The sequence below is a fragment of the Chelon labrosus genome, assembly GCF_963514085.1.
Source record: "Chelon labrosus genome assembly, chromosome: 2".
NCBI classification, from domain to species: domain Eukaryota; kingdom Metazoa; phylum Chordata; class Actinopteri; order Mugiliformes; family Mugilidae; genus Chelon; species Chelon labrosus.
In genome coordinates this window covers 26,856,364-26,870,777 of record NC_140338.1, presented here as the reverse complement: position 1 = coordinate 26,870,777, position 14,414 = coordinate 26,856,364, and the positions used below count along the sequence as shown (strand labels likewise).

The following is a 14,414-nucleotide window of genomic DNA, read 5'->3' as shown; positions in this document are numbered from 1 at the left end:
ATTTGCATATTTTTGATTTAGAGGGATATTTTGTTCTGAGTTTATCAGTTTGGAGTCATGTTGTTGATACGTGAGCTGATTAAGAACTGTGTGCATAATTTCATTTGATGTGTGTATAAAATGGGGGAAACTGTAAAATAAAATGCTCAGCTTATATAATATGAAGCTCACTCTGACGGGTGTTTTCAGGTATTGTGGCTGATTACATCCTGTACAAGTTCCCGTTCGGATCTACAGAATAAGAGGGTTGTTTAACTTGTTCACCAACAAAACTAAAATAGATATGATTATATTTAGAATGGTTTATGGATTGAGGCCATTTTCCAGTGCACATACACTCACTTGCCAGTTCATTAAAACAAATACACTCTGGTGTAACAACCTGCACTAAATCTTAACTTCACGACTGCTCTAATGTTCAGTTGATGCTGAAATGGCAACAGAAAGGTGGTAAATCAACTGCATGGTCATTTTGGAGGATGTAGTTTGTGGTGCTGTGAAACTGGGTTAAGTTGAACCCTAAAGTATTTCAGTTATTTAGTCTAGACCACTGACTACAATGTCAAAATAATAGGAACCACAGCCTCCGAGAAGAAAACACAGTTGAATCAACAGCCCTCGGTTGTTTGAAGTAAATGCTTAATACCATAATCTTCATTAAGATGTAGTGCAGGACTGCTGTATTTGAATGCATTCATTTTCACCAGTGTACCTAATGAACTGGCAGGTGCGGGTAGAGAAGTATGTCAGGGTCACAATTACATTCTTTGTATAGTTGAAACACTTATTCAGATATGTCTATCTCCTTAGACATTTAGTTAAAGCAGTGGTTACTTGTCCAACCTGTGACTTGTACTGTTGTTTCTGTTTCCTTTAAAGACTGAACCTGTATTAAAAAAAACAATAGTTCATTAAAAGAAAACAGTTTCTTCTGAAATATGTCTTTTTTGGAGCGTTTCAAAGCTTGAAGAGGTGAAAATATCATATTTAAAGCCATCCACGTTTGATAAATTAAGCTCTTCTAGCAACCTTGGGAGGATTCTGTGTAAGTTATGAGTTCATCTTCACAATTTTATTCACTGAAGTGGGTGGGATGTATCCGAGTCAAAAACACTTTGTTTAATAAAGTTGTTCCACTAAATTTTGCTAGAGCTTTGGCCCACCCTCCCTCTCTCCATGCAGAATTCAGTTTCTGTTACTTCACATCTTCAGTGTCAGTGCAGCGGCCACAAACACAACATAGATATTTTACATTCTGAGTGATAACATCCTTCGTTCAGAAACTCCTCAGGGACACTCGGGTTGTGTCCTTTTTTTTCTGTCTCTCTACTCGGCCTCAAGCAGGTGGTTCCCCCAGATGAGCTGATCAATGTTTCTTCTTGTTAAAGGAAGTTTTTTCTTGTCACCTTTGTCTTAGTGCTCACTCTGGAGATTTCAGCCCCCGGAGTCTGTTAAGTGTCTGTTATTGATGCTATATGAGTTAATAAACCTAAACGGTTTAAACCCACCTTCTGTTTGAAACAAAATGACCGTTTGCAGTTTTTAGTTCAGGGCAGAGACAGTTGAAGTGCACCGGCTGGATTCAGTTGTTTCTGAGCGGCGGTGGCCTCATTTCACCGCCTCAGTGAACCGTGACAATGTGCTGATCAAACACAGGTCGCACACATTATGCTGCTGCAGTAAAACAGACATCACGTGACACTTTTGCCATATTACCTATTTATTTATTTAATAAAGCGAAATGTACACGTTGAAATATAGTGATTGAGAGGTTGTAAAGTTTTCACCATCTAATATTAATTTTATAAACATATTTATAGCTCAGTCTGCCACCATTCCACCTTCCACACCACAAACACACCACGTCCAAATCCACCTGCAACGTGCCCCGAGTAAAGAAAGTCAACGGACAGGAACTTCTAACCACTGAAACTGGGTCCCAAATCTTCTTGAATTGTGAAAACGGAGAACAAATTCCTCAAACACATTCCCTGAAAACAGACTTAACAACTTCTCCAGAGACACTCCAGTAGCTTTCGATGAGTGGAATTAGCTTTAACACAATTCACAGCCCTCACATTATTCGTAGCTTTAGGAACGAGGCACTACTGTCATTTACAAACACTCACCATCCTCAACACAGACACACACGATCAGCGCAAACTGTAGTTAAAATCCACAGGTAAAATTAGATTACTTCACAGTCATATAATAATGTTTCTTTTCTCAGGATGGACAAAAACAAGGCGACCTCTACAAATTAAAATGAATGACAATGTGTTAAAAACAGAGCAAGCTAACTGATGACACTTCCAAGACTGATCACTAAAATTAATTTTAGTTAAAAATCTTAAATACATATCTCACGTTAAACACCGTGTCAATAAGTTATGGATAATTACAAACTTCTGCATGTATACAGGACACGTAGTGTGTACAAAGATAGCAAAGTTCTCTGTGGAGGAAGACAGGAGTTAAGAGATTTTGCAGGTTAAAACTTAGACTCTATTCATGTAAAAGATCTATTCTGAGTGGAGTAGTCCGTACAGATAGAAGCATAATGCCACGTCGAGTATTCAAAGCAGGATTTTGCCCCCACAAGACTAGAAGAGAGACAGACTCCACCCTGTTAAAGCTGAGTGTACCTTGATCAGTAAAACAGACTCAAAACTAGTTTTCTCAGGTCTGTGTTCTCATTAGTGAGCAGTCTGGGCTTCAGCCTCACTCTGCTCCTGCTGCTCTCTTTTCTTCATCGCCTCGATCACAGCCATCTCCTTGGCCTCCTTCTTCTGGTTCCTGGCTTCAAACTGCAGCCTGGGAGCAAGAGTAGAGACGTCAATAAAGACAATAAATGATCAACACAGAGAGGTGATATTAGGAAAGCAAGTCCCGGACCTGTTTTCAATGATCCTTTGGACGATGTCATCAGTTGTGAGATTGTTCCCGCTGTTGATGGTCCTGAATATCCCCCTCTTTTTAGGCTCCTGAGGGAAGAATACACAGCAGCGTAAACCCAGATGATGAGGTGCAACCTTGAGCCACTTGGGGCAACTTTGAAAAGCCAGGAAGAGATAATCACTGAAATACCACAGTGGAAACTGAACACCATACTGCCCCCGTTAGGCCTGGCAGGATACTGTAGATCATGCCAAATAAAAGCCCAAGGGAGTGTCCATGACCATTAAAGTTCAGAATCCATTCAGACACATGCATTATATAATGATCAGTTTTAGATTTAGATCTAAGGCCCGTTCAGGCCAGGTTAGTTGAGTAATCTGACTGAAGGTGGCCAGCATTAAGTGCCACATTTGGAGGAGATCTGAGACAAATTTGACCACATTGCTTTGGTAGTGTGAACGCACAACATGTCCTGGGTCACAAAGTCCTGGTCAAGTATTATTTGTGACCAGCAACTCCCCAAAAAACTGCCCCAATATTCCTACAGATAATGTAACACAAAGGTGGAGGCTTTGTGAAGTGCTCAGACTGGCCACCTCACATCAGACTATGGTGTGAGCTAGATTTGTTTGTCCCTACTTCAGGAACAGAGAAAGATTGCAGTTCTTGTAACTCAGACTTTAGCTCCTACTTCAAGATAACAACTTATCAGCGTTAGAGGAGAGAACTAAGTGTACCAGCAACTGATGTTCGCTTTAAAAAAGGAACAAAACATGGATAATGTCGCTTGTTTGACGTCACACAAAACTAAGTGATGTTGCTGTACTGGATGCCAACAGAAATTGTAAGGTCTGTAGACCTTGGGGGGGGGGGGGGGTTACCCTCAGAGAGTCTGGTTGAACCAGCTGAATGTAGGTGATAAATATTTACAACTATTGCACCATCAAAAACTGGAACTAGGCAAAACTACTACTCTACGCAGCATAAAATAAAGATGCACACCCGTGCTGACAGATGATAGCACAGTGACAGTGGCCACGGGTGTCATGTTGCTATGGAAACTTACACTTGTGCCAAGAAATACATTTAAAAATGACAGCTGAGCTAAAGAAACTGAAAATTAATTCGCTCAGATTGTGAAGTGGAATGATTGAACTGAATTATTGATTTATGCCTGGATCAAACACAACCTGAGTCCCAACTGATTCAAAGTCTGTCAGTCAGTTTTATCTTTCTATAAATGTCCAGAGGACTGGTGCGGTCTCTTTATATTAGCGGAGTCATTGTATCAACATTTTTATTTTCACGATGAAAACTAGGCATAAGATTTAGTCTCAGACACAGCACTACGCCTAGATGGTGCAACATGTATTAAGTCTACGTTGAGCTTCAAGTGCATTTTACACTCAGCCCACTACGCTTGTCTATTGTCACCAAATCTCTTTAATTAAGAATAGGCCCAAACTGAATGACCACGGTGTCCTTGTGTATTTGAGACATAAAATTGCTTAACAACTGTGTTTGTTAGAAGATAATGCACTTACAGCGTAAGGGTCTGAGCCATCCTTGTCCGAAAACACCTCTGTCTTGCCGTGACACACCAGGTCCACCTGCACAGTTAAACAAACACACCTGATTAAACCAACCATCACAGAGTAAAGACAGATGTGAGTTCTTACAGTAAGTTCCTTGTTCCTCTGAATATAAACTGAAGATAAAGTGTGAGGCATTAACAAATGACTCATGTATTTAGAGAAAATGTAGGTGCAGTGTGCTGTAGTGTATCAGTGACAAAGTTAAGATATATTTAGCCAGCCATTTACAACAGTCTTCACATCTCTCCCCAAAAGCTTTCACCTCTATTCACACTTTGAGAATGAAGTCTCTGGCTGATAATGGGTTGTTAGAGTACCACAGCCAAGAAAAAAGGATCAAAATATTTTTTTTTTTAATCTAGTCTATACAGACTCACTCTTGTCATGTGCATTTAAGTCAGGTGGGCACCAACCACAGATGTTCCTGGTAAAAACCTTTACTCCCCACCACTTATTAAAAACTGAAGAAGCTGCTTGGATGACAATCTTCAAGAAACAGCACCAAGTCCAGTTGGCTTTGGTTCAGCTTTGTTGTTGGATACCACAACCTGGATGACTCAGGTGGTGCAGTACATTTTCTCTTGAGACCATGATACTGAACTGATCTGCAGAGAAACTTAACTACCTACAGCGTGACAGGCAGATATGTTCAGTTTGATGGTCTTTCTAATGAAGCCACATGTCCTCTATCCTTCTAAAGTAAATGTGGGCTATTTCTGCTCCTCTATTCTCTTCATCATTTTCCCACACTGTCAAAATCCCTTCATTCTCAGTTTCACTGTCTCTACTCTCATCCTCCAATCATTTATTTGCCCGATTTCTCTGAGGCAATCAGTAGCTCTTTTTTAAATTCATTATACTCCTGTCACTCTGCCTTTCAGACCATTTGTCCAGGGAGTCTTAATTAAGGTCTCTATCAACCCATCTTCTACTCCACAACCAGCACCCAGACTGAAAGGGATCCCATCCCTGTCTACTACCTTCATCTAGACCTCCACTTTATGATGTTGCATCTCATCGGAGTGCCAACACCAAAATATTTATTCTAACAAGCTCTTGTTACTTCAATAATTTCCCCTTTTACGTCAAATGATTTCTCCTTATTGAACTTATATTTCAGGTTACACTAGGGGGCGCCACATGGTTCTTTACTGCTCCTTTTTTCTACCTACACAGTAAATAATTTGATAACATCTAGAAACAAAGAAGCCAACAGCTATCACCTTTAAATCCCTGTACCTTTTAAATCTAGAGAAATGGAACCAGTCGTCTGCTTATAGTGTAATGAGCTGCTAACATTTTTCCCCCAACAGCGGAGTAATGATGACACCCACGGAAACAAGCGACTGCTTTGAAGACACAGAGTTCACACGTTGAAAGTTTTTAGAGGTGCTGTGAAAGTCAAACATGAGTTCTAACTAAAAGAAAAAATATCGTTTGGTGGCATTGGCGGCACACACGCAGATGCCCTTCATTTGTTTAACAGTATCTTTCTGCAGCTTAATCATATCTTTCTTCGTATTTACAAGACATCAAAGTACAGACTGCACTCCACTTTCTACACATCAAAAGTACTGAATGTACAGAGCTTGGTAAAATATCTCTAATGTGGGGATACTATATCAGCCATACATTTCTAGTATCTACAAAAACCAGATCACAGACACTTATCATCTGAAATGAACACAAAGTTATGAGCAGTTTGAGGTCTGAGATAAGACTGGTGAATTGAGTCAATGTGTAGTTTTAGTTTCTGTTAAACGATAACAGCTCAAATGGCTTATCATCGCCGATTATGTAACGTCAAAGAGTCACAATGTTTACAGTGATTCCCAATAATGCCAGCTCCTGCCGCCAGAAAAGGACTGAGGAGCCAAAATCAAAAATCAGTCAAAAATGAGGATATTTATTAATCTGTGACCAGGTTAACTGAACGCTTTCTTAAAATGAGTAACCAAATCTCACAATAACATAAACCTAAATGTCAGTAGCTGGAGTGAGTTTCATTTGATTGTTGGTGTCAGAGCCTGGAAGCTGTTGCTGTGTCCTCATTTGTTTTTCTTCAGACAAGAACTCAATAAAGACTCTGTAGAGCAGATGCTAATGGACAGTACTTCATCAGTGTTTTCTAGTTCATCAAGTGGTAAGCACTTTTTATCTGTGCATTTAGACCTATAAATCTAAACGACATTTCCATTGACGCTACACTCCATGTGGATGTAAGCAACCTTCAGCAGATAAATTGGGGGGCAGCTGGGGGCATGGTGTTGAAGTGTTTAGTCTCACGGCATTAAGATTCTGGGTTTGAACCTGTTGGTTGGCTGAGGCCTATCTGGGCCATTGAGGATTTTATATTGGCCGTAAAATTTGAAACAGGTTCTTTATTTCATGTTCAACTCTGCCATGACTATGTTTAAATTAAAGTTTAAAAGTAAGGCAAATTCAGTTTATTATTTAGAGGTTAACCAAAAGGATTAATCTACCCAAAAAGTAGATGACTCTCTGTTTAATCAGACACCTTTGAGCTTTTAAACTGAAGGGACCATGTTGATAATAAACGTATGTATGTACCATTCAACGGCAGCTCACCTTAAAATGATCCAGCAGGTCCTTGCTTACTGCATAGGGAGCACCGATCACCACCTCTGACACATACTAGACACATAGGATGATAGGAAGAGAAGAAACATGTATACTTATTTTCAAATGAATAAACTGCAGCACATTTCTTTCTGCTTACATGTCAAAAACGTTCCATACTCCTCCTCATCACTAAGCACTGGGTAAAACTGATGGCAGCAATTTGGTGGTTATAGCATTGTGTAACATTCTCATAAGTAACACAAACACCCAGTTCAGATGGGGCACAGAGACTTATTGTTCTACACTGATAGCTGACCAGCAGGAATGAAGGGCAGCAAGCCAAGTTCAGCCTCCAGCACTGTGAGTATGTGGTGCAGAAAGACATCCTGCTGTGCTGAACACTTAGCCAAGTGTGTGTGTGACTGTGTGTGTGACTGTGTGAACTAACCCGACAGGCCAGGACACTCAGGGTTCTCTCGTGGACATTCATGATTGGGTAGTTCTTCCCCTTGTAGCGGTTCACTTCCTGAAGACAACAAGATCAGAAAGTACTTTTAGATGGATGCTGGTGTTGCTCTAATAATCAGAATAAAAAGGTCTTATGGAACCACCTCAGTCACAACGGGCAAGCAAGATCAGAACAGACCGAGGCGACTGGTGTAAATCTTTGATATCAGTTCAAAAGGAAATATTATTACCTAACAAACAAGTAAACACTGTATTCAATCATTTATCACAATCAGTTTTACTCTGACAAGAAAGAAACATGTTAAAAATGTCTTCTTTTAAGTTGGGGAAAAACAAAACCGCTTCTTCTGTTATACTTATGGAAGATTCAACAGCAATCAGGGCCACTTAGCCTAAGTAAAAAAAAGCTCTATTCTGATTGATGTTTTGGTACATGTAAACACATATTTTATCAAATCATTTAATTTAGCATCAATGCAAAGAGTAATCGCTGTTATATCAGTCAGGTTGAATGACAACTTTTACATTTTACATATCTATCCGAGACACATGTATTAAAGTAAAAAAATGACATCGCACTACTCTACCTCTATCACAGCTGAGAAAGCCTTCTCTCCTGTCTAATAATAAGTCTGAGCTTCCCTGTTTTAACTTGCATCAGCTTGTTTAACTTTAACATGTTTCTACTGAAAACTGCTGACACTGCAGGGTGTGGTGATTTGCACCCAGATGTGTATAAGATGGTGTACCTGGTCAAAGTGCAGACCCACGATGACATAGGGCTTCTCCGCCTGTTTATAGACCATCTCTAGGAAGTCAACGTGGCCAATATCTGCAAAGAATTTGCGGTCAAGGCAAAAACAACGTGTACATCACAGTAATCAACTCTCTCTTTCTCTCTGCTTACATAACTCAGGTCTATTTATTTCCACATAATAAGGATACGGAAAAGGTCGAATGCTCCAGCCACATAGATGATGGTGTCTCCGGGCTGAGGCTCCTTTCCTGAGGCGAACTGGATGATCTTCTGGGACGTCTGCAGAAACTGAGACACTCCTGTCCATGGACTGTGGCCTTTAGGGCCCTTTAAGTAGACAGAATACATTGTACTGACTCACAATGACCTACTCTTACCATAGGGTGACTTTAAAACTATTTCTTGCCATTACAAGATTATAGTAAGATAAAAACTCATGATGTGTACCTTTCCAAAGTTGTCTGTATGCTGCTGGTAATCTGGGTTGTCCTGCAGAGAAGGACAGATTAGACCAACAAAATATAAAACAAACCAACACTGTCCATAAACTAAAACTATAGAAACTCACTATGTTGCTGTGGTGGGCTTTGGTCATGAGCAGCATACGTCCCACCAGGTCGGTGGTGGAGACCCCCTGCGTGCGCTTACATTCCCGGTAGCGGCCCGCACGCTTCACCTCATCATACGTGTCCTTGCCGTCAACTGTCAGGGTGATGTCATCTGGATAACAAAAACCATAATCTCATCACATCTTGAAGCTTCTACATCACTACGGAGGACAAGTCGTTATGTTGTGAAACAGGATTCAAAGATCATACATCAGCTGGCTCACCTCCATGCACACAGAAGTCGCAGTTATATTTGTCCAGAGTCTCCAAGGTGGTGACGTAAGGTGCTCCTTCTACTATCTCGTCCACCCACTTGATTGCCCGCACCATCTTATAGCGTTCCGCCTGAGTGAAGACTGGGGGGCCCTTGTGCTTGGAAATCTCAGCTTTAAAAAAGGTGGAATGAATCGCTTATTTCTGGCACATAAACAGTAGTTTGCATCTGTATTCTGTACTGTTTTCTATCATATAATCTTTAATCATTAAATAAACAACAATTGGACTTTATTGTAAAGTACTAGTCATGTTAAGGTATGTTTCTATACAGTCTTTAGTACAGACACACCAAACCGACTTCAAAGAACTAGCAGCAACAAAGGCTGACTGTGGCGTCATTTAGCATCGCCTCTGTCCGGACCAAAAAGCTGCACTTGAAGCACAAAGACGACAGTCAATGGCCAGCTGATACACATCCTGACTGCACGAGACGAAATAACTCTGCCACTGCTACTATTAGCTGGGATGCTATGAGGCTAGGAAGAGCTACAAACCGTCACACAGAGCTGGCCTCTCCTGAATTGTGCTAATCAGATGGTCTATGGTTTATTCATTCTGGATAATCGCGTTGTTATGAAAGTCACTTTGTTCACTTCCATTTCCGACTAGTGCCAACAGTGCAGGAAACACCGAAGCCACAGGCCTTGCTCAGACCCTGCACTGACATCCATCCTGGGGAATTAGATCACAAGTGACCAGCACAAAGTATAGGTGTGAACCCACCCAGGACACATTACCGTCACATTTGAGAGAGACAGCCTGGGTCGCGTTTCAAGTGCACTCACTGGCGTCTTTATTTACCTTTACTACCAGAGATTACGGTGCGTATGGAAGCTTCCATGGTTGGAGTTTCATGCAGGTCTAACTAACGTCAGGGCAGAGATCAGTAAACAAAACATAACGTGTGTGCCCAAGTCATGACGCACACAGAAAAAAACAGCCCTGATCCTTTAGAGACAGCCGCTGCTCTCCAAATGAGCAGTACAATATATTTTGTATAAAGCAGAAAACTAAGACTGGATCTGGAGATGCATGTGGAGACTTATTTTAATGCCAGGTCTGAACACAGGCACTAAAAGCTGGTCACTTGTTATCATTTCCCAGGAGAGATGTTAATGCAAGGGGTGGACAGGGCCACAGACGCTCACTGTCACCCTGACACTGGAAAATGGCCACCCACTGGCTTGGCGTGTCACGGCCTAAAGAGTTGGTATATATCAGTTTCACAGAGTTTCCAGTCTTACCATCTGTATGCACTCCAACTATGAGGTAATCTCCCATGCCTTTAGCCTGCCGCAGCTGGTTGGAGTGACCATAGTGCACCATGTCATAACTGTGGGGAGAGAAAAACACACAGCGATATCATAAATAAGCAATAAAACAATAACTTTAATTGCTCAGACATAACAAAGAATAACAAATACATAAACAACAGTTAGGCCTGTGGTCTTAACAATTAGCACCCTGTGGCTATGGAGTCTTCACTCCATCACGCCCGTCACTGTTATTAAATGCTTTTCAAACTCAACCTTCTTTAACTGTCATATTTAATCTTTATTTGTTTCTCTTTTTAAAGTAACCTTACACAAGAGGATTACAGTGCGTGGCTTCTTTAAATCTGGTGGTTTATATCTAAAATAAAAAAAACACATTGATGAACAGTCATGCAGAGCAAAAATTATAAAGGTTACTGGGAGAAAGGTAACGATGTCTGCAACGTGCCACTGTTTATTTGTTTTCTGCCATTCAGTAACTTAGCTTGCCTTTTAAAGGGGATGTGAACGTGTGTACTCCTCTCCAGTTGCAACATATTCAAACAAAGCATAACTCTGGCGTAAACAAGCGTGTTCTTTTCATTTATGTTTATGCTGTTTATCTCTGGGTCCTAAAATATAGAGATTTGTTGCTGAACATATGTGTCAGGCTTGTTCAGGTTTTCATGAAAATCTGCTTTTGTTGTTCCTCCTCACGTTCCCACACCTCAATGTCATCCAGTCAGAGTGAGACGCTTGTGGAAAGAGGGACTTGAATAATTTATTAGCAAGTGTGGGTTCACAGTGCACATTTACACTGATCAGCCGTAACATTATGACCGCATGACAGGTGAAGTGAATAACAGAAGCACAATAATGGGCCCTGTCACAAAGTAAAAGTGGTTCGGGAATAGTTTGAAAAACACAACGATGAGTTCAAGATCTCTGTCCAGTCGAGCATCTGTGGGACTGTGTTGGACAAACAGTTCTGAAAGGAGACCGCACTTTCAGGACTTAAAGGATGTGCTGCTAACGTCTTGACGCCAGACACCACAGCACTCTTTCAGATGTCTAGTGGAGTCCATGCCTCGTCAGGTTATGGTTGTTTAGGCGGCAAAAAAATACTTACACAGTGATTTTATAATGTAATGGCTGATCTGTTTGTACTTGTGCGAATTTAAGATTTCTAAAGTGACATTCATTTTTGCCTGAAAAGGTTTTATAACTGTTAACAAGATAAATGTAATTTGAAGTTAATTAGAATTGATAATCAAAACACATTTCACAGTTATTAAAATCTATAAGACAGAACTGTCTTATAATATGTATTCTCCTCCCTCCCTCTCTCTCCCTCTCTCTCCCTCTCTCTCTCTCTGTTTTCAGAGTGTATTAGTTTACGCTAGTGTACCTAATATTTTGACAAGCTTTTCTGCGTCTCAAAACGCCCCCCCTCCATGAAGAAGGGGCCCCTGCTCAACAACATGCTGGGTAGGTAGTCCATGTTACACTGAACAACGTGTTCACTCTGTTAGATATTTATAAACACCACATGTCAAATGAGCTATCAGCAACACCGACTTGAGTACGTTGTCACTGCAGCTAAATCACGTGAGAGTCATGGCCCTAACTTCACAGCACAGAGCTTAAAATACCAACAGCTCACAACTGTTAATGTTGGAGTGGCTTACAGACAGAGGTAGTTTCAGTATAAGTCTGCGTTACTCAATATTATTCCATATTAATGGCACTAATGGAAGGATTGCAAATGATATGCCTAATAAGGGGATAAGGTGCACATGTAAAAGTAACCCGGCTTGACACTTGGTAATAACAACCAGTGTCTGTAACATCTGTGCAGGTAGCACAGCATTAAACATGTGCTCAGTTTTAGCCCCTTCCCTTTAAATACTGAAAGTTTGGGTGTATTCTCACAAACAACTTAACACTTAAAATATCATTCGTGAGAACTGCAGTAGTTGAGGTTATAAAGTTGTGGACTGCACTGAACTTGTCCCCAGCTTACCTCATACTCCATACCATGAAATCTGATAAGTACAAGGCAGTAGCAGGGGTAAGTGTAGAGCTTGTTTTCTGAATGGAGGTCATGCATTGGGGCGTATTAGTAAAACTCGTTAATAACAGAGTAACGTTAATAACCTCGCTGCCTTCACAAGTCAATTTTATTCCTATATTATTATCTATATAAAAGAACACGTTTCCATTAATGCAACAACAAATATGAGGTTTTAAGACAAAGTAATACCGCTGTAACTGGTGTGTAACAACTCCTGTTGCTAAGTTTCCAACTGCTAAGCAGCTAGCTAGCATTAGCATGCTAGTCAACATGCTGTGTATTACATAACGACCGCCGATAAAACTGCAAACTGTAGGAGAGAGTTCAATATAAGAGCACTGGCAATTAACCAGAGGGTAACACAAAGACTCACCAGCCGTCACACCACAACCGGACAACCCGTTTCCTCTTCTCGGGGCTGCACACAGAGCCACCAGGTTTACAGCAGCCGGCTTCATCCCGCTGATCGTCGGTGGCGTGGTGTCCGTTCTTGATCATTTTGTACGGATTCAGGTAAATACTTTAATGGAGGTGTCAATAAAAACAAGAGTCGGTGTACCTTTACAGCTGTTTAACTCGGTAAAATCCGTTTTTTGACAGAGATTAATTCAAAGGACGCCTTCTGGTCCGGCTCTCGGACTGACACTGATGCGGCCAACGCCTCCAGCACGACGTCACATCGAACGAATCCTCTCACGCTGACGTGCCGATTGCATAATCAGAAAGGTCACGTGATAAGAAGCAGCCTATAAACACCCGGAAATAACGCTACTGACCCGTAGTGACCACTAGACAGTTCATGCTGACAAGGTACTTGTCCATATTACTACACTGGCAAAAATAAACAAATTTGCCAGTTCATCAGGTACACAAGTGAAAACATATGCATTCTAACACACCAGTCCAGCACAAAATCTTCATGACTGTTATAATATTCAGTTTAAACAGCGTAATATGTCTGTGTATATATATGTCAATAACATTGTTCATTCACTATACAGTTAAATCCCCTACTTACAGTTATCCTGTACAGCTATTGACGCACAGTTGCATTGAGTAATAAATATGTTAATCTTTCTTGTAGTTAGACTTTGTACTTTCAGTTATCCTGTATAGCTGTCTTTATCAGTGTAAATTCAATATACAGATAAAATTCTACTTACAGATTCCACTATCTTCAGTTTACAAGGTGACAATTCAACTGGATGATCATTTTGGAGGAAGTACTTCGTGGAGCTGTTAAACAGGACCGAATTCAACACTAAAGTGTTTCTATTATTTAGCCTAGCCCACTGACTAAAATTGGGTTGTCAACATAATAGAAACACGTCTTGGTACAATGCAGTACAATTCAACAGTACTACATAGCACAACCTCCAAAATAAAAAACATAGCTGAATTAACAGCTCTCTCAGTTAGTTAAACAAATGCTGAATGCCATAACCTTCATTAAGATAACATTTAGAGCAGGATTGTTATTTTAAAACACATTTATTTTCACTTGTGTACCTAATGAAGTGAGTATATACGTTTTGTTCCACTTGAATTATTTGACAGCTATTTTGAAAGTCTAAAGTCGTTCTAAGGGGAATCATAGGCCTGGGATGGGTTTTCCCTCGTTTTCCCCACAGAATCAAAACATGCTGGCATTGGTGGAGACAACATTACTGAAGTATTTGTACTTTAAGTACCTAACTATTTTCACAGAAAAATGTTTCTACTCCACCACGCCTTCGACAAGCTTTGGTACTTTTTAAAATGAAAACGTTCACACCCATTTTGAAAGCTCACCAGAGCAGAAACAAACAAATATGAGGTGAAACGTGAAAACCATGCAGGTTAGGCAGTAGTGGAAAAACATTTACTCAAGTCATTGTATTTTTAGTAAAATTTCGAGACACT

General features: G+C 40.5%; 1 protein-coding gene across 1 annotated transcript; it reads right to left on the bottom strand.

Annotated features, from left to right (window-relative positions):
- Positions 1-1,717: 1,717 nt before the first annotated feature.
- On the bottom strand, positions 1,718-13,614 carry pcyt2 (phosphate cytidylyltransferase 2, ethanolamine). The gene is made up of 12 exons (XM_084557337.1): positions 12,886-13,614; positions 10,430-10,518; positions 9,134-9,295; positions 8,870-9,021; positions 8,749-8,790; positions 8,490-8,628; positions 8,294-8,376; positions 7,525-7,602; positions 7,083-7,148; positions 4,443-4,508; positions 2,896-2,984; positions 1,718-2,814 (listed from the first exon to the last, which is right to left on the bottom strand). Exons 1-12 carry the CDS (start codon positions 13,008-13,010, stop codon positions 2,697-2,699), a joined length of 1,209 nt encoding a protein of 402 aa, XP_084413463.1. The 5' UTR covers positions 13,011-13,614; the 3' UTR covers positions 1,718-2,696.
- Positions 13,615-14,414: the final 800 nt, after the last annotated feature.

What these genes read in the sequence shown, in the direction of transcription:
- pcyt2 (XM_084557337.1), bottom strand. Translation starts at nt 13,010, where the DNA reads ATGATCAAGAACGGACACCACGCCACCGACGATCAGCGGGATGAAGCC. An exon ending in CGGTTGTGGTGTGACGGCTG is followed by an intron (nt 10,519 to 12,885) that starts GTGAGTCTTTGT and finishes CTCTCCCCACAG; the next exon opens with TTATGACATGGTGCACTATG. An exon ending in TGGGTCTGCACTTTGACCAG is followed by an intron (nt 7,603 to 8,293) that starts GTACACCATCTT and finishes TGTTGTCTTCAG; the next exon opens with GAAGTGAACCGCTACAAGGG.